At 38.2% G+C, this 25,673-nt stretch overlaps 2 protein-coding genes across 5 annotated transcripts in view; one reads left to right on the top strand and one right to left on the bottom strand.

Annotated features, from left to right (window-relative positions):
• LOC126812223 (sodium-coupled monocarboxylate transporter 2) overlaps window positions 1-10,434 on the top strand; it is a 51,520-nt gene extending 41,086 nt beyond the window's left edge. Inside the window, exons 13-17 of the mRNA XM_050538502.2 lie at window positions 161-247; window positions 984-1,177; window positions 3,219-3,319; window positions 5,087-5,211; window positions 5,975-10,434. Of these exons, the coding sequence (XP_050394459.1) occupies window positions 161-247; window positions 984-1,177; window positions 3,219-3,319; window positions 5,087-5,211; window positions 5,975-6,202 (735 nt within the window). The 3' untranslated portion in view covers window positions 6,203-10,434. The remainder of the gene's footprint in view (window positions 1-160; window positions 248-983; window positions 1,178-3,218; window positions 3,320-5,086; window positions 5,212-5,974) is intronic.
• Window positions 10,435-11,568: 1,134 nt separating this feature from the next.
• LOC126812216 (ras-associating and dilute domain-containing protein) overlaps window positions 11,569-25,673 on the bottom strand; it is a 29,699-nt gene continuing 15,594 nt past the window's right edge. For 2 of the 4 annotated variants that reach the window (XM_050538483.2, XM_050538484.2), the window contains exons 3-12: window positions 24,924-24,961; window positions 22,688-22,928; window positions 21,894-22,110; window positions 20,705-20,877; window positions 19,792-19,933; window positions 19,450-19,584; window positions 18,733-19,257; window positions 13,799-13,950; window positions 13,007-13,146; window positions 11,569-12,358 (exon numbers count right to left, since the gene is read on the bottom strand). In XM_050538483.2, coding sequence (XP_050394440.1) covers window positions 12,259-12,358; window positions 13,007-13,146; window positions 13,799-13,950; window positions 18,733-19,257; window positions 19,450-19,584; window positions 19,792-19,933; window positions 20,705-20,877; window positions 21,894-22,110; window positions 22,688-22,928; window positions 24,924-24,961 — 1,863 coding nt within the window. In that variant the 3' untranslated portion in view covers window positions 11,569-12,258. Of the gene's footprint in view, window positions 12,359-13,006; window positions 13,147-13,798; window positions 13,951-15,110; window positions 15,123-16,237; window positions 16,274-18,732; window positions 19,258-19,449; window positions 19,585-19,791; window positions 19,934-20,704; window positions 20,878-21,893; window positions 22,111-22,687; window positions 22,929-24,923; window positions 24,962-25,673 lie in introns of those variants that run through there. The other 2 variants (XM_050538485.2, XM_050538486.2) reach the window with 2 other exon arrangements.

Raw genomic sequence — 25,673 nt, 5'->3', positions numbered from 1 at the left:
TATTTTGTAATTATTATAACGAGAACCGTCAACTCTATATTTACTCTAACATAATGCCCCTTTAATGTGTGAAATAGCTTTATTTAACGTCCGCTTCCACCGAGGTGATATCGCAGATAATGCCCCTTTAGATAAGGTATTATGTTTTATTTGATTGTAGGCAGCATTATCTCTATTTGGTATGATTGGTGGACCATTATTAGGACTGTTTACACTTGGTATGCTCTTCCCCTGGGCCAATAAATGGGTAAGTTAACTTTTATTTTATATGACCTATTTAACGAACAGTGGGATCACGGTGGCTAAGTGGGTAAAACGCTGGTCGCTAGCCTGGAGGTCGGGTGTTCGATCCCTGCATTGGCCGAGAAAGTTCATCCAGATTTTCCGTCTTGGTTTCCCCTTGTCAGTGATGCAGGACGGAGGGCGTGACAAGGACAGCCGTCTAGTCGTTCGGATGGGACGAAAAGTCGAGGTCCCGTGTACACATTGGCGTGCACGTAAAAGATCCCTTGGCAGTTGGAATTCGATATAAGAGAAGGCCCGCGCAAAATTTCCCTCATTATAGCACACTGTATGACGTATGCCCGTCTTCATTAGCCCAATAGGGTTTTAAACTACATTTCATTTCATTTTCTCCTGCACCAGTAACAAAGGATCCTCCACGAGGACAACACAATGGATCCAACACGGAACCTTCCAGGTAACGTGACAGCGACGTACTCTTTGAGTCACCAAGGCTACCGGGGTTACGCGGGTGTTTTTATTTTGTTTGTGTTAAAGAGAGAGAGAAATGGGGTTTAACGTCCACTCGACTCAGACTAGGTCATTTCGGGACAACCGTATGGTTTAATTTTATTTCAATAATTCTCTTGCGCGTAGGGGTCTTTAACAGTGGGAGGAAGCCGGAGGACCCGGAGAAAACCCACGAGGTTGGATGTTTGTGTGAAGGGGCCTTAATTTGTTTAATGTGTTATATATTACAGGGTGCTTATACTGGTTTATTTACTAGTTTAATATTTATGTTTTGGATTGGTATCGGTGCTCAGGTAGTTAAACCCCCACAGGTAAAATCCTTACTACGTACAATAGGCTGTAGTAACATAACACTGCCGCCTACAACCATGGCTACAGATCTATATAACATGTCTACCACGATCATGCCAGTACCAGAAGAAAGGTCAGTACATACCTTGATGACTTGGGTAGAAGTAGAAAGTGTTGTACAGTTCACTTTGGTATATTCACAGCACTGAGACGAACTTCGATCCCGGTTTTGGCCGAGAAAGTTCATCGAGGTTTTCCGGCGTGGTTTCTCCCTTATCGGTGGTGCTGGACAGATGGTCTGACATGGGACAACGTATAGGACGAAAACCGAGGTACCGTATACACATTGACGTGCACGTAAACGAGCCGTACATAGATTTTATTGGATAAAACAGTAGGCCGTAGCGATGTTGTTCGGGCAAAATTGCCCATCGTAGCACACTGTGTATGCCCTTCTTCATTATCCCAGTCGGACGTTAAACCCCATTAAATTTTATTTCTGATTATAAAAATGACGGTTATTTCTATAAAGTAAACAAGTCGATTGACTACTGGTCCGTCTTCATTAGCTCAGTCGGAGCAGAACAGTAGGACGTTAAACCCATTTCATTTCACTTGATTTAAAGTGCATTGGGATCACGCGCACTTTCAATCTGAACTGTTCGGTTTCTAAGCAACATTTGTAGTTAACGGCCTTTAGTAAAAACCTGTCGATGTTCTTACAATGATGTCATCTTTCTATAAATAGCAGTTACTGAGTAATGAAAGTCTTGAGTTCAGGGGTTTATTAGTAGTCAATATGAAAAATTCTTTAAATGACACCTATAAGCACCTGTTAACTATTCATAACAAAACACAACACAGGGTATATATGGATATAACTACTTCTCTATTATTTAATAACCACGTTCCGTAACACATACAGGTCACGTTTTCACGTTATTGGACGTAACCTATGTTACGAAACGTTGTTATTAAATAATAGAGAAGTAGTTATATGGATATATACCTTGTGTTGTGTTTTGTTTTGTTATGAATATGAAAACTGTCAACAAATAGAGGGTATTTTCACTCCAATTCGCATTGTGATTATAATACAGATTTCGATGGCCTCTACTACATGAAGACCTGGCCAGTTGTATTGGGAGGTCGCGTCAGGGGTCATACGAGCGGCTTTTGACCCTATGGCGTCAGACATATGATTAATCGATCAGCGTTGATGTCTAGTAGGATCCCCACGGTTACGTGCATCGCACGCCAAGAACCTGCTGCAGCAGAACGTTCTATTGGCTAATCCCTCACACCAACCAGAATGCGGGTTATATAACTGTTCCAAATCTTAGTGTAGTAAATACAAGTAAAAGAAATTTTGAATTAATTAAAAACGAAACGAATCGGATCTGTGTTTTAATCAGATTGTCTAATTCGTTGCCCCGAGTCCGGTTGAGGGCTGTTTATTTGGACAGACCACAATCGTATGAGTCAACGACGAAACAATAGCAATCTTTGGGCTTATATCCCACGTTCTTGCCTCTAACCTTACATCTCACGTTCTTGTTGACCCCTAACCTCACATCTCACATTCTTGTTGACCCCTAACCTTACATCTCACGTTCTTGTTGACCTCTAACCTTACATATCACGTTCTTGATGACCTTTAGCATAACATCTCACGTTCTTGTTGACCTCTAACCTCACATCTCACATTCTTGTTGACCTCTAACCTTACATCTCACGTTCTTGTTGACCTCTAACCTCACATCTCACATTCTTGTTGACCTCTATCCTCACATCTCACATTCTTGTTGACCTCTAACCTTACATCTCACGTTCTTGTTGACCTCTAACCTTACATCTCACGTTCTTGATGACCTTTAGCCTTACATCTCACGTTCTTGTTGACCTCTAACCTCACATCTCACATTCTTGTTGACCCCTAACCTTACATCTCACGTTCTTGTTGACCTCTAACCTTACATCTCACTTTCTTGATGACCTTTAGCATAACATCTCACGTTCTTGTTGACCTCTAACCTCACATCTCACATTCTTGTTGACCTCTAACCTTACATCTCACGTTCTTGTTGACCTCTAACCTCACATCTCACATTCTTGTTGACCCCTAACCTTATATATCCCGTTCACTAATGATGGCAGTCATTTGTATATTACAGGTCCGCCGATTACTATTTATACACACTATCCTATATGTGGTATAGCGCCACAGCAGTGGCTACAACTGTTATTGTTGGTTTAATAGTTAGTTTTATTACGGGTAAGTTCATTTACATACAGATAACACGCAAGGTACAATTTTATGGATACACAATTACTGAGTTTAATACTAAGCGACGTTTACACGAGGATACTCTCGTCTTTATCAAGCAAATGATACAGGTATGTGAATCAAATGATACAGGTATGTGAATCAAATGATACAGGTATGTGAATCAAATGATACAGGTATGTGACTAGTAGGCAAATATACATCATTTGCTTGATAAAGACGAGAGTATCCTCGTGTAAACGTCGCTTATAGTATTAATCTCAGTAATTGTGTATCTATAAAATTGTATCTTGTGTTAATATGTTCAATTACTAAATACCAATTCTGATGACGTGGCACCCCCTTGTCGGCGCAGAGTGTCTAGTCGTTCGGATGGTACAAACAGCCAAAGTCATGTGTATACAGTAAAATAACTCTTGAAAGTTGGAATTTAAAATAATTGCCCTCATAGCACACCACATGTCATATTATAGTTGTTCCTGAAAACTAGGGCGTTAAACCCTATTTCTGTTCATTTGCCACTTTAGATATTTGCATAGAGAATAAATTTATACACCACTAGACTAGTTGCTTTCGGCTTCTGAAATCCAAGTAGAGCTATGATCGCTCCATTTAAAGTATTGATGCAGTGTCGTACATGAGATCAGCTGTGGATACACAGAAAGGCTTCCAATCAGCTGTTTTATGTTCGTTGTATATTCAGTATAACATATGAGGGCCGGGCTAGTGTATAAAACACGAGGGTCGGGCTAGTATATAAAACATGGGGACCGGGATAGGGTATATGACGTGGAGGCCGAGCTAGTGTAAGCTAGTGTATAACACACGAAGGCCGAGCTAGGGTATAACACACGAGGGCCGAGGTAGTGTTTTAAACATGGGTCCGGGCTAGTGTATACACCATGAGGTCCAGGCTAGGGTATAACACGTGTAGGCCGAGCTAGGGTATAACACACGAGGGCCGAGGTAGTGTTTTAAACATGGGTCCGGGCTAGTGTATACACCATGAGGACCAGGCTAGGGTATAACACGTGTAGGCCGAGCTAGGGTATAACACGTGAAGGCCGAGCTAGTGTATAACACACGAAACGAAGGTCGAGCTAGTGTATAACACACGAAGGTCGAGCTAGTGTATAGCATATGGGCCCGGGCTAGTATATAACACATGAGCCGGACTAGTGTATAACACATAAGGGCCGCGCTAGTGTATAACACATGGGACCGAGGTACTGTATAACAAATGGGGCCGAGGTAGTGTATAGCACACGAGGGCCGAGGTAGTGTATAACGCATGGGGCCAAGGTACTGTATAACACGCGCGTGTCGTGGTAGTGTATAACACATGGGCTCGAGCTAATGTATAACACATGGGACCGAGCTAAGGTATAACACGTGAGTGACGAGCTACTGTATACTAATTGAAAAAATAAGACTTGGCAATCAAATAAAAGGGAGCATGAAGGAGCATACCCCTCCCACGCCATAGGGGAGGCGGCGGGAGGGGGGGGGGCTAATGGTTGTATCATAAGGTCTGTCAGTGAGTCAACTGGCGTTGCTTCGATTCCCCGGTTGTACGTGACAAGGATTAGGGTCGCCTGTCCAACTTCGTCTGTTTTCTCCGGTTTTCTCCCACTGTTAAAGACCCCTACGCGCAAGCGAATTATCGGAATAAAATTGAAACGTATGTAAGAACCCGAAATGACTTAATTTGTGTCGAGTGGACGTTAAACCCCATTTCTCTCTCTTTAATTTCAGGACCAACTGACCCGAAAACTGTTGATCCGAGAATGATCTGTCCGTTCTTTGATATCGTGCCACCTTTCTGTTTCCTACCCGAAAAGTTCAGACGCCGATTATGGTGCGGGGTTCGACACGACGATGTAAGTTGGAATTTATATTTCTTTGAACAAAAACAAATAACCTTTGGCCTCTTATCTAATGTGGAAGTCGTGGTGGTAAAGTGCGTAAGACACTGACTCGCTAGCCTGGAGGTCGCAGGTCTGCTCCCGGTGTTGTCCGAGAAAATTCATCGAGATTTTCCGGCGTGTTTTCCCCTCGTCAGTGGTGCAGGACGGAGGGACTGACAAGGACAGTTGTCTAGTCGTTCGGATGGGACAAAAGGCCGAGGTTCCGTTGGCGTACACGTAAAAGATCCCTTGGCAATTGAAATTCGATATAAGAGTAGGCCGTAGCGCCGCTGGCCTGGCACAATTCCCTTTATACCACACTGCAATGGCGTATGCCGAGTCGGAGCAGAACACTAGGACGTTAAACCCCATTTCATTTCATTTTCATTTTGTTATCAGAGACTACCGATATAGGTAAATATTGGATAAGAGGAACCATGGCGGATTTGAGACTCGATATAAACTGGCGACCGTTTCAGTCTTGGGGTTGGGGGCCGGACTGAGATGAAGAGGGGGTGCCAGACCAATCGACTTAAGACGCCCCACTGAATCCCATACAAGCACGACTAGAGGATGATGAAAGTACGTTTTAATACAATTGAGCTAAGCCGATGACGCCTGTCCAACCTCGTGGGTTTTCTCCGGGTCCTCCGGTTTCCTCTCACTGCTAAAGACCCCTACGCGCAATATCTCTTTGATATTGTTATTTATAAAATTATTATTATTATCATTATAGAAAGACGAAATAGAGGTTTTCACAGCTAATGGAAAAGGCAGCGCCGAGAACGCCAGAGGCAACGCCGAGAACGGCAAGGGCAATGGTGATGCTCCTTATCAGGCTTACATGACAGACAAGGCAAGCGATTTTAGAAATAATGAAACATCCAAAACGCTTTCAAATGGAGTTGAAAATCCCGGATTCCCGCCACCATATTCCGAGGCAGCTGAGTCCACACAATTGTGATTTCTACGATATCGTTTTTAATATCATTTTTATTCTATTTGAATTTTACACTTATTTTTTTATTTTGTTGTAGAATTTTAATTTTAGTTATGAATTTAATTATGGTCTATCACACATATTCCAGAAAAAATGAAAATACGAGGTAAAAATCCACATTTTTTTTTGTTGGAATTTTAAATCGTTTTGTAAAAATCCACATTTTTTTTGTTGGAATTTTAAATCGTTTTGTAAAACCCACATTTTTTTTTTGTTTTTTTTTTTTGATAGAATTTTAAATCATTTTGTAAAAATCCACATTTTTTTCTGCTGCAATTCTAAATCGTTTTGTAAAAATCCACATTTGTATCTGTTTGAATTTTAAATCGTTTTGTAAAAGATAGCAGGGGTAGAAATGGGGTTTAACGTCCATTCAACACAACTTATGACATTTCTTGACTAACATATGGTGGTTTAATTGTATTTCAATAATTCGTAGTGATCTTAAGCAGTGGGGGGGAAAACCGGAGGACCCGGGGAAAACCCGCTGGGTTTGTCAAGCTTCAGTTCGAAACCACGTTATTTGACTCAATGATAGACCTTCTGATTTAGACCTCAGGACCACGCAACCCCCCAAATCCGTTGACCAATTTCTCCTCTATCTCCACAATAATATGAATTGATTTTTATAATATGTGGATTTTGAATGGAAATAATTTATACGCGTAACTTTAATTGTTATTTTTACTTGTATTTGAGCTACATTGTAAGTTGATCTCATATTGGTTCCATACATAATTTAATTTAGATATAAGATTAAAGGGGAAGACCAACGATTTCCACAATGTTTCCATGAATCTTAAAGATACATTATGGGAGATTAGATAAAGAGCTGGCAATTTAGATATTTAGATAATGTAAAAGGAATTTGTTGAAATTTGCGCGTAGGGGTCTTTAGCAGTGGGAGGAAACCGGAGGACCCGGAGAAACCCACGAGGTAGGACAGGCAACATCGGCTTAGCTCAGTTGTATTAAACCATACTTTCATCATCCTATAGTCACGTACAACCGGGGAATCGAAACCCCAGACTTAATGACAGACCGTATGATACAGCGCACACGTTCTACCCCCCCCCCCACACACACACACACTCTTTAAAGATGTCTTCCTGCGTACAAAATGGGTGATTTGGTGATTTATTTGGACTAAAAACATATTCAAACTACTCAATCTATCACAATTTTGCTTCAAATCCTTCTCAAAATATTGTTTTCGCGAGGGAATACCCCTGCTATACAAAATCCAATAAAAGAAGTCATGTTTGTGTCACGTGACTTAGCTGACATATACCAATGGGTGCGAAGCCGGTGGAGAATTCATTGCATACACAAGACGATGTTGTCTTTAAGCGCTATCCATTTATCCTAATTATCGAAGCCTAATTAAATTCTCCGAGTATCCACTGCCCACTTCTTTTTCCGTGGTTTTCATCTCAGAAACTGTTGTACGTTTAAGCTCTTCGTCACGTTTATCAACATATACATCAAGCGCACAATAACGCTGAGAAATCAGACAATCATCGCCTGCAACCATTGGCGTCACGCGAGCAAGCATTCCTACTCGTTTGACTGCCGATTAGGGAAACCCTTACATTTTTGCCCTGTATGCGTTCCATGGGTGTTTTTCAGGGAATCCAGAATTTTGCTAGTAAGACTGGATGTTTCTACTTTCCATATATATATCAAAATTGCCATACTTTTATTATTGGAAATAACCACCCGATAAATACTTTTCTGGGAAAGTATCTTTAATATTGCTCAAGTTTTGTGCTGATATAAAATGTCTACTTTGCCCTCCAGACTGTGCTTCATCATTTAGTTGGATCCTTATTTTATAGAAATGGTATATTTGTAAATATTCGGTCTTATGAACCATTAATATTATGTTTATAATTTAATTTATCACCCAATAATACATTCTACAGTAGATATCGCTTGTGTGATAAATTTCATAATCTACTGCGATACAAGAATTCGATTGGTCAGTTAAAAAGGAACTACTTTCTTTTTATTTTCAAATAGTTCATTTTTTATTAACAATAACATCTTTTTTTTTAAATTAAAAATAACTTCTTTTTTTTATTAAAAATGAACTGTTTTTATTTAATTGACCTCGACGGAAACACTGGGTCAATATAAGGGACTTTGCAATGGTTGAATTGCTGTCAAAAATGATGTATCACTACGCCGTAATGTAATCAGGTGCAGCAAAAGTAAAATATATAGCAAAGAATTATATAGAGAATATTTGTCGTTTTAGAGTGAATAACATATTTTATTTCATCGAGAAGCAAGAAAACTTATATTTTCACGAATGCGTAGCATGAGTGAAAATATAAACGTTTTCTTGCTAAGGGATGAAATAAAATATGTTATTCACGACAAAACGACAAATGTTCTATTTATTTTATGATTTTACAATCATTTTGGGTAAAAACAACATGGACTACTTTAGCCAGTGGAATAACACTTTTATTTCACTGATAAAATGCGGTATTCCACTACTGATCATAAAATAAATTTATTTATTTGTGCATGTAAGAAAGGATTGGGTGATAAATAAAATCTCCTACTTGTCTTTTTTGATATCAAAAAGGACTCCTAGGAAATTCTCTATGTAACAGCGTACTACTTAATAATTTCTGTTGTCGCCTTTTTGTAAGGTTGTTAATCCATTACAAACCTCAGCAATATTGTCAAAGTTGGATCTTTAAAAGGAATATTAATCCAAAAGTTCCTTTCAGTATTTACGAAGATATGATGAATTGTAAATTTGTCAACATTTAGTGCTTTTGGTGGGCCTCATTTAAATCCCAGCTGGGGAGATTCTAGATTATATTTGGTTAATATTTTGATTTTATTTTCTTAATTAAATGTTAAAAAATCAATTTGTGTACATGTTAGCTTGGTATTAAAGGGACAATAACACTCTTGCTGGCTTGGCAGCCCCAGAAAATAAAAAATAGCCTTATTCTAAGTACTAGATGTGTTAGTGTCCTACCTGTTGTGTAAATTATCCATTAAATCATATTTTACTTGTCCAGAGGGTTCAAAAATATTTTTAAATCCAAGTCACATATGAAAAACTTTACGTCAGGCTTTTCAAATCATTTAGTTGAATTTTTCCAATTTTTTAAATTAGGTGTGTTAAGATGAAATTTGTATCATCAATTAATTGGAATATTGTAAAATAGTACAATTTGCATGTTGACCAGAATAAAGATTGGGATATATTATTCAGTTACAACAAGAGTGGTATTGAGCCTTTAAGTTAAGCAAATTTGATATTTTTCGAAATATTGAAAAAGACGCACATTAACATTAAGGACCAAATGATTTCTAATATTATTAAATCGTTCCACCTTTTTTCGAATACTTTTCATTCGACATTCAGGAAAGGTTAGTGCTAAATGATAAGGCCAGCTCAATTTTTCGTCATTGGTCACGAGATGTAAACAGGGCTAGCGCTAATTCCAACCCTAGCTCTAACCCTGGACCTAGCTCCAATGCTTACCCTAACCCTAACCTACAATCTCGCCAACCTTGACAAAAATTGAGCTGGCCTTAGCAAATAGATTTAGCCATTTAGGCAAGGTTCTAATTAACGATCTCTGATTTCTGGCATTTGGTTTCAGTAATATTAAGGACGTAACGTTATTTGAATCTCGTTTATGATTGATAGTTTGTAGATGTCCATAACATAATTTCTAATTCCATGTTTTGGACCAGATACTAGGCCCCAAGCGCAATGCATCTCGTGCTCTTCTTTTTAGGGGTGGCGCTCTTCGTACAAAGCCTTAGGCTCGGTCGATTGAAAATGAAATCCACATAAAACTTAGCATGCTTGTTTCTTGGACAATTGCGCGTCGATTGGCGGATTTCGTTTTAGTCTTGCTTTGTTTGTTATTATTATTAGTTTTTTTTTCTTTTGCAATGTAAGAATCTGTCAAAATTTGTGAGGACGTGTTTAAAAAAAAACATATTTTATATTCAACCATCTCCATTTTGTACCATAACAACCGTAACTAAACATATAGACTTATACATGTACGTGCCTTAAACCCAAACCAAATTGTTTAAAATACCACGTGATGTAGATTTGAGTTGTTATATAATTACCATAGTAACCACTATTCAAGTTTATTGTTTGTAAATATTTTTACTAAAATTGCTGTATTAAATATTTGTAGAAGAAACGTCAGTCTTTGTTATCTCGACGATCCAGTCGTCTCGCCTGGCAACGAGGCACATGCCCCAACTTCCGGTTTGACAGACGTGTAATCACGCATAGGTTTGCACTACATCAAGGCATTGATAAACTATTGAATAATATAAATATGTTTGATACAGCTTCTTCTGGGACTGCATTGAGGGCTGAACATGGCAGGCATGCGGCAGGATGTGGGCTATGAGATTAATTTGGCCGGACAGCGGCTCTACTCTTTTTTCGATGTCCAACTGCCAGATGATCTTTAACCTGCTGTCAATGTGTTTCCTTCCAATTTCTTACCAAGCCTTCGTTAGTGAGCAGTCGAGGCCACAGTCGCTGATCCGCCGTGGTTCCCAGTTTCATGAGAAATAAAATGAAATGGGGTTTAACGTCTACTGTTCTGCTCCGACTGGGCTAATGAAGACGGACATACGCTGTGTGCTACTAGGCAACTTTCCCTACTCTTATATCGAATTCCAATTGCCAAGGGATCTTTTACGTGCATGTCAATGCATACACGAAACCTCGGGTTTTTCGTCCCATCCGAACGACTAGACCGTTGTCCTTGTCAGGCCCTCCGTCCTGCACTGCTGACAAGGGGAAAACACGTCGGGAAATCCCGATGAACTGAGTATCATGAGTGTGAGAGACAGGGACATACAGAGAGACTTGGAGAGAGAGAGAGAGGGGGGGGAGAGAGAGAGACAAATAGAGAGAGAGAGAAAGAGAGAGAGAGAGAGAGATGGGGTTTGACGTCCACTCGACACAAACTAGGTCATTTCGAGGCTAACATATGGTTCACTTTTATACTTCGCTTTCCGATAGGGGTCTGTAGCAATGGAAGTAACCCGGAGGACTCAGAGATAACCCACGGGGTTGGACAGGAGACCCTACTCCTTGTCATGTACAAGCGAGAAATCCAAACCACGCCTGTTGACTCGATGACAGACCTTATGATTTAATGCGCAGACGTTAAACCATTCGCCCCACCCCCACCCTTCCGCATTTTATTAGACCCCGTTGTATAGATGAACATACCAAAATTACAAGATAAAACAGTTAGTTTATTTATAAAATATAATAAATTAAATAAATAAATTAGTAAAGCGATATTATTTACAAATAAATAAAACAATGTGATAAATAGGGAGTGAATATGACAATAAATAATGATATTATCTTAAAGATACATTATGTAAGATTTAGTTAAAGAGCTGACCATTCTTGCTATAACAGCTCAAAAATGAAAATTTGAAAATATCATTCAAATTACTTTATTCTAAGTCAAGATATCACTGTTTGTAGTTTTGACAAGATGTGTGTATTGCAGTAATTTTACCTTACGGTCGATATTTAATACATATAGTCATCGACCACATTCAGCACATTCTTTAATCGAGTACACCATCTTGAGCCTAGAGCCTTCCATTGCAGCAAAGCCACCTGTTTTGTGAACACTATAGAACCATCAGACAGTGCAACACTGATCAACAAAGTCACCGAATAGCACAAGCAATCCAATTGTTAGGTCTTTACATAGTTTTTGTCATTCTGATAGTCAAATACACCTGGGTGAGTTATTTTCTGAACTCATCTTGCATTGACAACTGTTAAATCATGAACAAGTCCCCCCGTTTAAAGAAGTCGCCGAAGATTCACCGATGTAGTTAAAACGCAGTCGTCATTTTTTTTAGGCATATTCCGAAAAATATTTTCATGCTCGGATCGAATAATATTTCTGTAGTTTCCGTGATCAGACGTCTTGATAACCAAGAAGAAAGCAGCTGCTGCTAATGTAAAAGAATATCTTTCAGCAAATGGATGCCAGGATCTTAGTAACGACGTCGCGTTCTGACCTAGCAACAACCAGATTGATTTCCTGCCCCGTTGACCGGATGTAGTCCATGGCACTGAAAAAGCAAAACAAGTTCTTATCGTGATGATTTTTATAAAGGCAAAACTGGAGACTAGTTTAGATATGAATTAAACTGTAGACTGTGTCACAAAACATGCAACATATATATAGATTGGCTGGAAGTCTGAGTCACAAAAACCAATTATACAAATATAGTGCCAGATAGGCTTACAAATGGAAATGCCTTAGTAGTAGCCCTACATATTCTCCGAGGAAAATACTATTAAGAGTTTCTGATGGTCTTAAATATACTTTTTATTAGTAATTTAGAAAATGAAAATGAAATTAAACAGGGTTTAACGTCCAAATGTTTCTCCGACTGGGCTAATGACGACGGGCATACGCCATACGGTATGTTATAGGGGAAATTTTGCCCGGGCAGCAAAACTATTATATCGAATTCCAATTACCGAGGGATCTTTTTAGTGCACGCCAATGTTTACACGGGACCTCGGTTTATTTTATCCCATTCGAACGACTTTACGTCTTCCTTTGCCAGGCCCTGTGTCCTGCATCACTGACGAGGGAGGGGGGGGGGCACGTCGGACAATCCCGGTGAAGTTTCTCGACCAACTCCGGGAGTCGAAAAGGTTTTTAAGCTAATTGAAAATGGGCCTTTAAGACATAAGGTAGGCCTACTTACATCTGATAGCTCGCATCAACAACACTGGTACCATTGACGGCCATTATACGATCACCTACTCTCAACAAACCACATTTCTCGGCTTGACTATTACATAATATATTCCGTATATAGATACCACGTGACTGTAGAGGTGTATACTGAAATATAGTATGTCATAAGAATACATGTGCAATTATATAACCTGCTTTGAAGGCAGAAGTGTTGGTGGTTGAGGGGGGGAGGATACGTAATATTCTGTGGTCATCAATTCAATCTACAGAGCCGTGTTCCTAGACAGCACCTTTAACTTACGTCTACTCAAGATCAAAATTTATTTAGTGGATTGTTCGACACCTATTTTATTAAGAATTATATCAATGTTGGCTAGAAAGTAATTGGGGAAAATCTACATTTATATTTGCTTTATATTTTTTGTTTTGTTTCGTTTTATTCGCAATCGGGAATTCAAGGCAAGTTCATTAAAAGAAAGAACATAGGGCGGACATACGACAAGTAGTAATTCTCCCTACAAACCTCTTACAGCCTCTTCAAACGAAAAATGCAAATAACTGTGTACAGGATAAGAAAGAAAGAAAGAGAGAGAGAGAGAGAGACTACTCCTTGTCACGTACAAGCGAGGAAGCGAAGCCGCACCACTTGACTCAATGACAGACCTAATGATCTAACGCGCACGCGTTAACCATTCGGTCACCCAAACCCACGTACACAGGATGAGTGTTTTTAACTGATTGCGCGATGATACTGCTATGGTTGCCGTGTAAATTTCGAATGATCAAAATTAATACTTACCAAGCCGTCTATTAGACCGAGACCTAAGCAGCCATTCCCTTTCTCCATGGTAACCGAAAATATATCCCCCAACTCTCCTGGCGTCATCTGTATCTGTTGGTCATGTGATGCCATCGTAAAACCATTGGTCGGTTCTAGATCACGTGAGCCTCCTTTGAAAATAAGAAACAACGTTCTAATTTTATTATTGTGTGCGATGGTATCAAATAGGGGAAGTGGGGTTAAAACAAATTGATGAGTAAAATGTTATAGCGTCATTTTTATTAAATACAGATCTCAATTTACATATTTCCATATATACTTTAGCTGTCACCGACCCTAATAGCATTGTATTGTTCAACCACCAAACGTGGTCGTCGTTGGTTCAATTAGTTTCACCATTTCGTTGCAAATCGTAAAAGGCATAATTGCAAGATACTATTTATTTTCAACACACAAACAACATGAGGTATTGATGATATTAAATATATTACAGTAGATTCGGATATATTTCTATACATATTACCATGAACCATTTGATTACAGATAAGAAGAAAAACATGCATTTTGTATACACCAGAGAGAGAAGTTAGTAATAGGATAATATAGCCCTGGATGATTCGGTCTCGTAGTCCCGTATGTCATCGTTGAAAACTAAGAATCAACCAGAGTTAGTAAGTAATAAGCCTCCTACAAGTTAATATAGCCCTGGGTGTTTCAGTCTCGTACTCTTGTAGCATCGTACGTCATCGTTGAAAACTAAGAATCAAGCGGAGTTATCTTCTCTTCTTCGTGACGTACACAAGGTGAGTTTTTTCGCTTGCTATCTGTGTCCCCACCTCAGCCAAATGATTTTCTACGACACTCCCAATCACCCGTGGTGAGATGCATCGCAGATTGAGAGCTATTAGTAAGTCGGATACAAAGATGGCTTCTACCACTCCAAATAAGGAATTTTATCATTTGCTCCTGCCCAAAACCTTTCCAATGTCACAAACAGACACACACACACACGCTCATTATTAATGTTATATTTTAATATTAGTACATCTAGTTTAAATAAAATTAAAGCAGTTTCATTCTTCAATTAGTGTAAACACCCCTTAAAGCTCCCTTCCCTTCAACTCTTTTAAGTCATATACACACTTGAACAATCCCCTCTACTGGGCACGTGGTTATCAATACCATGAATAAATGGAGGGAAGGGAGCCTTGAGACGAAATATATATAACAACACCTCTTCCATGACCTAATATTGTGGCTAATTAATTATATATAACAACAACCATCCTTTAACCTGATTAATTCTATATTATAAAAATATAAAATTCACCTGATTAACACCCTGTATAGTAAAATAGAAAAGAAAAAAAATTGAAATTAAATGATTGATGTTTGGACATAGCAAAATATATTTTCCAAAGAAAATGTCCATTTTTAGTAAAATATCCCAATTCCATATGTAGTTTTAAGTATTTTACACATAAAAACGAAAATTCAAACTGTATCTATTGTTTTCTAGGGCTAAATCTTTTCAAATTCTAGTTACATGAAACCTAAATTGACCGACATGTATGTTCTTCAGCCGGTCAGTTTCAGTACCGGTCGGTCCAGATTGATAAATATGACTAAAATAAGAACCCTAGTTTTAAGGAGTGCTGGAAATTGAATCACCGCTTCAGGGTCGCCTGCCTTAAGACCCCTTTTGCACAAGCGAGAGAGAGAGAAAGAGAGAGAGTAACACATGGTTCACCCGGCGAAAACCCACGAGGTTGGACAGGCGAGCCTACTCCTTGCCACATACAAGCGGGCATTCGAAACCACGCCACTTAACTCAATGACAATTTGAACACCATTTCAGTTCATGTTTAAAATGATACTGACCATGCAAGACCAAGGACAGTGAGCCAGGCCTCACGAGGGGGAGAGATGGGGTTTAACGTCCACTCGACACAAATTATGTCATTTCGGGACTAACATATGGTTCAATTTTATTCCAATAATTCGCTTTAGCGTAGGGGTCTTTAGCATTGGGAGGAAACCGGAGGAAACGGGGAAAACCTACAAGGTTGGACAGGCGACCCTACTCGTTGTCACGTACACCGCGGAATCGAAACCACGCCAGTTGACTCAATGACAGACCTTGTGATACAGCGCACACGTGCTAACCATTCGGCCACCCCCCCCCCCCTTTTGCACAAGCAACCACTCTCATTAATTACGTTACAAGCAAATCATGTTTGTCCTGAAATGCCCTAAATTGTGTAAGAGGGCGTGAAGCCTCTGCCCACTTTATCGATAATGATAATAAAAGGGAGCCACGCGTCTTTTGTGAAACCTGTCTCTTGAGAATTTTACAATATTAACTATATTTGAATGATGATAAGTAAAATGGCGCACAGTTTCTGAAGTAAAACAAAACTATCTACTATTTTTGTTTGTTAAACTATGGACACTTACACGTGACAGACGACTTTCTCCCCGCCATTTCCTTCACTGTAAATAAAAAGTTGTATTAGTGCATTAGTGACAGATAGTTGGTGCCTGGGTGAAAGTTAGTAGAAATAAAACAAATGGTGAGAATTTTAAAGAGCAGAATGTTGAATTTAACTTATTGTATTCTTTGATGGTTTGGGAGATAAAGAGCCTTTAGTAGCTTTCCATTAAATTGAGGCCCAGCGTCCGTTTCCAAATTGGGTGATATCGTAGGTAAGTGTTTCCTGTAATATGGATTTAACGTTATACTTTTGTATCCCAATGAAGATCCTGACTGAAATGAGTTTACGTTCTACATTGTACCCCAATGGAGATCCTGTTTGAAATGGGTTTAACGTTCTAGATTGTACCCCGATGAAGATCCTGACTGAAATGAGTTTACGTTCTACATTGTACCCCAATGGAGATCCTGTTTGAAATGGGTTTAACGTTCTAGATTGTACCCCGATGAAGATCCTGACTGAAATGAGTTTACGTTCTACATTGTACCCCAATGGAGATCCTGTTTGAAATGGGTTTAACGTTCTACATTGTACCCCAACGAGGATCCTGAGTGAAATGAGTTTACGTTCTACATTGTACCCAATGGAGATCCTGTTTGAAATGGGTTTAACGTTCTAGATTGTACCCCGATGAAGATCCTGACTGAAATGAGTTTACGTTCTACATTGTACCCCAATGGAGATCCTGTTTGAAATGGGTTTAACGTTCTACGTTGTACCCCGACGAGGATCCTGATTGAAATGAGTTTAACGCTCTACATTGTACCCAATGAGGATAATGATGACGGGAGAATATGACGCGAAGCTTGTTCTATAACGGAAATTATGCCCGGACAATTCTTATTTGGATTTCCAGATGTAAAGGTTTTTTTTAACGTGCTGACAGTCGGTTTTAGTTCCATTTTACCGACTGAATGCATTTTCCTTGCCAGAACCTCCGCCCTGCACCGCTCATAAGCGAAAACCAGACTGCAACAAATCGGGCCCGAACTAGGAGACAACCTAGTTAGAGAGTGGTTCTCCATATTAAATAATGTGAAGGAATTCAAGGAAAGATCTATACCCGTCATTAAGTGTTACGGGGGCCGCGGTGGCTAAGTGGGTAAGACGCTGGCTCGCTAGCCTGGAGGTCGGGAGTTCGATCCCTGCATTGGCCGTGAAAGTTCATCCAGATTTTCCGGCGTGGTTCCCCTTGCCAGTGATGCTGGAAAGAGGGCCTGACAAGGATAGCTGTCTAGTCGTTCGAATGGGACGAAAAACCGAGGTCCCGTGTACACATTGCCGTGCACGTAAAAGATCAGATGGCATTTGGAATTAGATATAAGAGTTGGCAATAGCGCCACTGTCTGGGCAAAATTTCCCTCATAGCACACTGTATGACGTATACCCGTCTTCATTAGCCCAGTCGGAGCAGAACAGTGGGACATTAAACCCATTTCATTTCATTAAAGCTTACATTCCCACAATAACGAAAATCTCTACCAATTTACTTTTTAAAATTTCAAACATTTGCTCTATGAAAATTCCTCTTTAACACACGGTTCGTCACAAACAACGGTTTGTTTCCAAATTCCAATGTTATAACAATAAACGTAAACTGAGTTATTAAAACAAAACAGGGTGACATTATAAATAGAAGTAAGTTACAGTACACTCCAAGAATATCAGTCTAAATTCATCATGTTCGATTAAAAAACTGTCAAATACATTTTCAATATTTTTACTTAATTAAAGATACATTATGTAAGATTTAGACAGAGAGCTAGTCATTCTTGCTATAATAGTCCGAAAATAGATAATGCAAAATGAATATGCTGAAAGTTTCATTCAAATTACTCTATTGCGAGCGAGGGTATTAGCCTTTTAAGGTTTGACACGATGTGTGCATTAATTGCAACCACTGCACTGTTCGTTCGAAGCTTAGCCTCGTTTCTCCATTTTTAAATTAAATCAAAATATGGCTGAACCGTTCTAATTTAATTAATATCGGAGACATCCGATGGCACCGAGGGTTGATTATGGTCTTGTCATGTTAATAAATGTCTAATTAATAGTATATATAAAATTTCAGGCCTAAAGAAAGACCTGCAATGGGCCGATTTAGCTCTTGCATAATGTATGTTTAAGTATCGGAAGAACGTCCCGGTTTCGAATCCCAGAATGTTTCTATTGTTGCCTAGTCGGTCGGATAGTATGATAAACCGTGGTACACTCCCGTACACGCTGATGTAGAGCATAAGAGCGTTATGACAATCGGAATGGGATGACGAGTAGTTAGACACACCGCTGTCTGGGTCAAGTTCCCGTATGAGAGTCTGAAAATTACCGCAGAATTGTGGTCCTTTACTTTCCATCTATATTTCATGATGTGGATATTTAGCTTGATACTCTTGGTGTATACTGCATGAGAATTATTAATAAAAACAAAATAATTTATAATACATAAAGATGGCTTACCGCTGTAATCCTCTAGCGATAGAACACGAAGACTTTTTCCTGGTTCCGTTTTCCCGCCATTTGATGCCACATCAACATACAGACCATCGGTGCTTTCCAGAGCATTATTGGTCAGTGTTTCGTTGCTAGGAGAGTCTAACTCTGCATACGTAATACTGTCGTCTTCTTCGGGAATAACCGCATCATTATTTCGAAAAGATAAATCATTTTCCATTTCCAAATGTTCGTCTAAATTTTCCCGCCATTGAACTGTGTTGTCATCTGCGGTGTCTGTATCACATTCAAAATAATCCGAAGCAGACGATAATTCATCACGTGATGGCGAGAACACGTGTCCAACACGTGGTGAACTCGGACTGCTCGAGCACTGATCGTTATCCAATAGAAAACGAGAAGAATGTTTGTCTAGAACACGTGGTGAGTCTTTATTGTAGAATATTTTATTACTCGTGTTGTTGTTGTTATTGTTTATTTGTTCACATATTCTGGGTGTGTTACTCACACTGAAACCACTATCACTATCATCTGAAATATTGAAGAAATTATAAATGGTACATTATTCAACTTTCGAACCACAGTTATGATCTAATAGAGAAAATATACATGTTATTAACCGTGTTCCAATCCATTAAAAATAATTAATTTAGACGTGTATCTTTTATATCAGTAAATTTCAGACGGAAAGTATAATATAATAATTATCATAAGACGACTCACCTTCTTCTAGACCAAAGGCTGCCTGTAGACGATCCATGGTCTCGTAAAAATCATCAGGGAAATTCATAGACGTCACATCCGGCCCGGTGGTCGGCAACAGAAAAACAGGATACGATGCCAGACTTATATTCAACTCTATAATTACAAAATACAATATTGATCCTTTCGGTATTGCAAAAGCGCCACGTACATTTCGATGATTAAAATGATTGAGATTGTTACTAACGCTGAATATTTTATACTTTATTAGGTTTATTTATTCATACTTTCTACCAAAACAAAAAATTTATTAACACGAATAATCTTGAAGAATACAGAAAGAATATCAGCTTGAAGTCGTACCTTTGGTTTGGTCGATTTCTGTTTGTGGAAACCAGTGATCTGGGGATTGTCTCCCCTGTCCTATTTGATATCCCTGTAAAACCTTCAATAATTGTACTTCGTTCAGGGGACTGAACTCTTCACGGATTGTCTGCCAATTCATCTGAATTAGATAAAACAAAATTCGTTAATATCGTTTTCAAAACAATATCAGACCTGTTATCTAGACAAGTAATGGATTCGATTCTGAACAATTCGGTGGTTTCCCCTTATCAGTGGAGCAGGACGGAGGGCCTCGCCATAACAGTTGTCTGGTCGTTCGGATGGGACGTAAAACCGAGGTCCCGTGTACACATTGGCGAGCACATAAAAGATCCCTAAAAGATTCCTTCATAGCACAGTGCACGACGTATGCCCGTATTCATTAGCCGAATCGGAAAAGAACCGTAGGACGTTAAACCCGATTTCATTTCATTGATATTAACAAGATGTATAGTCGCCCACCTAACCTTTCCCGTGCTCTGTTTCTTAAGACACCTGCGTGCAAGCGAATAGCTGAAATAAAGAATTTTATTTTTTGAACATTTTTTTCAGGTGGGAATATTTTTATTGGCCACTTCTCTTTAAATCTAAACGTCTTCAGTCTTCTTCCGACTAGGAAACGGTTTCAGTATCGTAATCTTTCCTATCAATTTTCCATAAAATTTAACAACTAATATATAAATGGAAAACGAAATATAAAAAAACGAAACAACTTTGCAGAATTACTAATTCTTGTGTTATTTCATGCAGTGTTTCAATACTTCTATAGATACCCATAAGAATTCTGTAATCAGCAGACTCTTTTCTTTGGGATCCTTGAAACTTGCCAAAAATCCGCGTAAAGCAGTTTATGTGTGCACTGGGTAATTTCACATAATCTGTTACATTTTACCTTAATCAATGCCTGTCTCGATGTCGCCAGCAGATTTGACAAACTTAAAAGTTTTTCACAAACTTGATGAAAATCGGCTTCAAGATGCTTCCCTCCAATCCAATCCTCCAAACGACTCAAGTTGGCCTGCAGACGAACTCCGAAATTCCAGTTGTAGAATTCTGGTCCACTATCTGAATATGTCAAAATGTTAGAAAAACTCAATCTAATTGTTCATGCATTTTAAGGAAGCTCATATTTCAAATGAGGTGACATTTTTCGGTCGCCAGTGTCATTGGCCATATTTGTTAATATAAAATTAACAGTTTTACGTACTTGGGAATCCGAATTGAAAGAATATCTTAAGATTTATACAATATATAATTGATTCAAAGATTAAAACGTCACAATGTAACGAGTATGGATGCCAGTCCAGCTTGGTGGGTTTTCTCCAACTGTTAAAGACCCCTAAGCGCAAACGAATTAATAACAGAACATTGTGCCTAAATGAAATAGTTTGTGTCGACTGGACAAATGTGGGGCTATTTAATTATTTATAAAACTAATATCGTTAATCAACAATCAAAAGTAAAACGAAAGTTTATCGGCCAAAACAAACCACCAACCCCTAAATTGCCACAATGCTCTACAAAACACGATTACTGTCAATTACAATGTATGTGGTGAGGGCATTGGTAAGTTTTCGTAACTTTTGTTCAAATCCGTTTGTACAGTATTTATGTTCTAGTACAATAAACTATGTTTAAACCAATCACGATAACCCGTATATCTTAAAGATACATTATGGGGGATTAGATAAAGAGTTGTCAATTCTCATTATAATAGATAAAAACTAGATAATGTAAAGGGAATTTGCTGAAAATTTCAGTCAAATTGACCCACTCTGAACCAAGAATTTAGCGATTGAATTTTGGGCCTAGCCTCGATCATCATTACTAAAGTCGGTACGATAAAAAAAATAGTCTCGACTATCCATTTTTTTATTTAATCATTAATGAGCGTTGGGCAGCAAATCGGATCCTAATCCAGTAAATATCGCACGCTGGCGATGACTTCGAGACTTGATTATGGTCTGGATAAGTTAATTAATGTCTAATTAATAAGTTATATAACATTTCAGGCCTAAAGAAAAACCTGAAATAGGCAGATTTAGCTCTTGCATAATGCATGTTTAATGGAGTTTGCTTACCTTTCTTCATCATACGGTTAAATAAGGACGTGCCTATGAAAAACAGGAGATACGTCATCATCTGACTTCTGACGTCATCGTGTAGATGGACACTTTTCGCCAAGTCATAGGCCACGTGCAGAGTGAATATCATTTTCCCCACACCATCGGCATTCTGGGGTGTATGCTCAGAAAATGGATTGGCATCCAGAAATTTACCAGTCAACGGATAAAGAACCTATAAATAAAGTCATTTACGAAATTGTTTAATCATCAAAATTATATAGGCCTATTCCTGAATTTAAAAAGTCGTTCCAATTTTAAATTAGCGTGATTTAATTCGTCCAAAGTAGGATAACTCCGAAACCAGGATGCCACTCCACCAGGCCTATCGAGCCGCCGTTATAACCCAAACTTCAGTTTCGAGAAAGCCAAAGTTAATCCGCCAGCCCCAACTTTCAGCCTCGGGACAACCCTCCCAGAACAGACGTACGAACAAACAAACACTTGATTATTGTTCTAATCATTTGATGAACACATTTAAATAATTATACCGTACATGAATGTTACGTCATTAAAGTTTGTAGTTCACCCAATAATATATTCTGAGATGGCCCTTTAATTAGATATTTCACATTATTATAAACAGAAAACGTATTTGATTATTTACACTGCAGGTAATAAGACTGATATATTACAAATGAGAACATTCTTGAAGATTTTACGAAAATAAACGCTGCATTCACCCGTCATAATGTTTCTTTTGAATGCATCGCCATGCGTAATTATATACACGCGCCACATAATTCAATTACCTTGGTAATACAGTACACTGTTTGTTGGAAACAAAAACTGACAATTTCTTCCAGTCCCACGAGAAAGGTCTTTAATCCACTGCTAGACTCGTCTTCTGGTTCGGGACTACTTCCTCCAGTATCATTGTCTAAACTCACCATGTGACAATAGAGACTAATAGAATTGGACATCCAGTACATCAAATGACGTAGATGGTCAGAGTCACTATTTTGTAGTGTTGTATTGATGCTAAATTTTATGCTGTTAGTGTAAAGAAAATAAAGACAAAACATTTAAAAGTAATTCAATTAAAGTCAAAATTGATTAAGCCACGAGAACAAACTCCAGCAAGCAGCTAGATTACCCGAGTCATTATATCAAAAATTACTTGAGTCAGGGGGGAATTACTCGATATGAAGGGGATGACTCGAGTCGTTATATCAAAGATTACTTAAGTCATTATATCAGGGGGATTACTTGAGTCATTATATTAAAGATTACTTGAGTCATTATATTAAATATTACTTGAGTCATTATATCGAAAATTACTCGAGTCATTATATCGAAGATTACACGAGTCATTATGTTAAAGATTACTCGAGTCATTATGTTAAAGATTACTCGAGTCATTATATGAAAGATAACTTGAGTCATATCAAAGATTACTTGAGTCATTATATCAAAGATTACTCGGGTCATTATATTAAAGATTACTTGAGTCATTACATCGAAGATTACTTAAGTCATTATATCGGGGGGGGGGGGGGGTACTTGAGTCATTATATCAAAGATTACTCGAGTCATTATATTAAAGATTACTTGAGTCATTATATCAAATATTACTCGAGTCATTATATCAAATATTACTCGGGTCATTATATCAAAGATTACTTGAGTCATTATATCAAAGATTACTTGAGTCATTATATCAAATATTACTCGAGTCATAATCATTTAAAGGAAATTACTGAAGTAATCATTTTGAAGCAAATTACATGAACCACCATCTTCACGGAGATTACTTGAACCACCATTTTAAAGGAGATTACTTCAGCCGCAAAAGAAATAGAAAACAATGGGTTTTTTTGCACAAAATAGGCAACTTATATGAAATGTCAGACTAAAGGTAACACATACACTTTGTAATCGCATTTTTATGTGTTTTTTTTCCTCCGAAGGTTCTCAATTTACAACTATTGTAATTGAGACACACAACTTAGCACCTAAATATATTTCCCACTTTGGTTCACTTATGTGAACATTTTCTGACTAAGCGACTAGAAATGGCGCATTCGTTTATGACACCATCCTCAGGTAATTCGAAATTCACAACAAATTCATTCAGTTATTCTACATGGCTATTGAGTTACTGATGTAATAAAAGCGTTTATTAAATCATCGCGTTATCAGGTAAGACATCTGTTAATAATAACTACAGGTTTTTGGTATTTTTTTTTTGTTTTTTTTGTGTATAATTATAATTTTGTGGGATTTTTTCTGTGTAATTGACTGCATTTTACCTTGTTCCTCGCGTAATAAATATAAACAAACTATCCTGCTTTTATTTACTTAATTACCGGAAATGACGTCAAGGTAGAGGAAACATTCATTAATACATTGATCAGCCCGTCATTTATTGTTGTGATATTAAATGAAATGGGGTTTAGCGTCCTGCTTTTCTCCACCAACCGGGATAATGAAGATGAGCATACGACATATAGTTTGCAATGTGGGTGAAGATGAGCATACGCCATGCAGCGTGCAATGAGGGACATTTTCCCGGACAGCGCCGTTTCCGCCCACTCTGCTTCGAATACCAACTGCCAAGGGTTCTTTTACGATTGTTCGTCCCGTCTGAATAACTACACTGACAATGGCATGTCCTGAACCACTGACAAGGGTAAACCACACTGGTAATAACGGCACTTTTATAGCCAAAATATTGAGTCCACTGGCGTGGTTTCGATTCTCCGGTTGTACGTGACAAGGAGTTGGCTCGGCTGTCCAACCTCGTTGGTTTTCTCCGGGTCCTTCGGTTTCCTCACATTGCTAAAGACCCATACGCGCAAGCTAATTATTGAAATAATTGGACCATGTGTTAGTCCCGAGATGACCTAGTTTATGTCAAATGGACGTAAAACCCCATTTCTCTCTCTCATAGCCAAAATATTATGGTATCATCGAAGTTAACGTATATCAATTTTAGACAAAATTCTGAGACATTTCAACAACTGAAATTAATAAATAAATACATACCAATCAAATTTCTGTTGCGATAAATTTCTAGCCACCGACTGAAAAATAGAATATACAACGATATTGGACAAATTTCTAGTCACCGACTGTACAAAATGGAATATAGAAAGATATTAAACAAATTTCTAGCCACCGACAGTGCAAAATGGAATATACGACGATATTAGACAAATTTCCAGCCATTGACTGTAAAAATGGAATATATTAGACAAATGGAAGTGATACAAAAAGTATATTTCAAAAGAATTGTATTTTCCACTATAATGAAATATTGTTGAAATTCGCCATTTTTTATGACCTCCAATTCCATTGTGGGAATGTTTAACTATTTGGAATGGATGAAAGAGTTGAGGGGCTTAGACTAATAGGTGTTTCCCCTGATCTGGTGGTTTGGCTGAATATTCATGATTTTGAGGTAGAATTGATGAGGACGTTTACATGCATCAAGCAGGGTGATCTCTTATTTAAATGACTTCAAAGCCTATACGAGCGTGTATTCCTTAAACAAGGCCCCGAATTCACAAAACATTCCCAGACTTAGGTTAAGAATTTACTCAAAATTATTCGCTTTATTTTAATTAAAATATAGACCCTTATAATTTTTTGTGTTGTTTTAATGTATCAAATACATTAATACGAAGCTATATGCAAAGTTTTGTGTTTCTGGATCAAAGTTATTTCTCATGAACAGAGATTGAAAGTTGAGTAAATTTAAAGTAGCTAAGTCTCTAACTCAATACCGTCAAAAAT

Source organism: Patella vulgata, chromosome 2, assembly GCF_932274485.2.
Source record: "Patella vulgata chromosome 2, xgPatVulg1.2, whole genome shotgun sequence".
Taxonomy (NCBI): domain Eukaryota; kingdom Metazoa; phylum Mollusca; class Gastropoda; family Patellidae; genus Patella; species Patella vulgata.
This window is presented reverse-complemented; position numbering and strand designations above follow the sequence as displayed.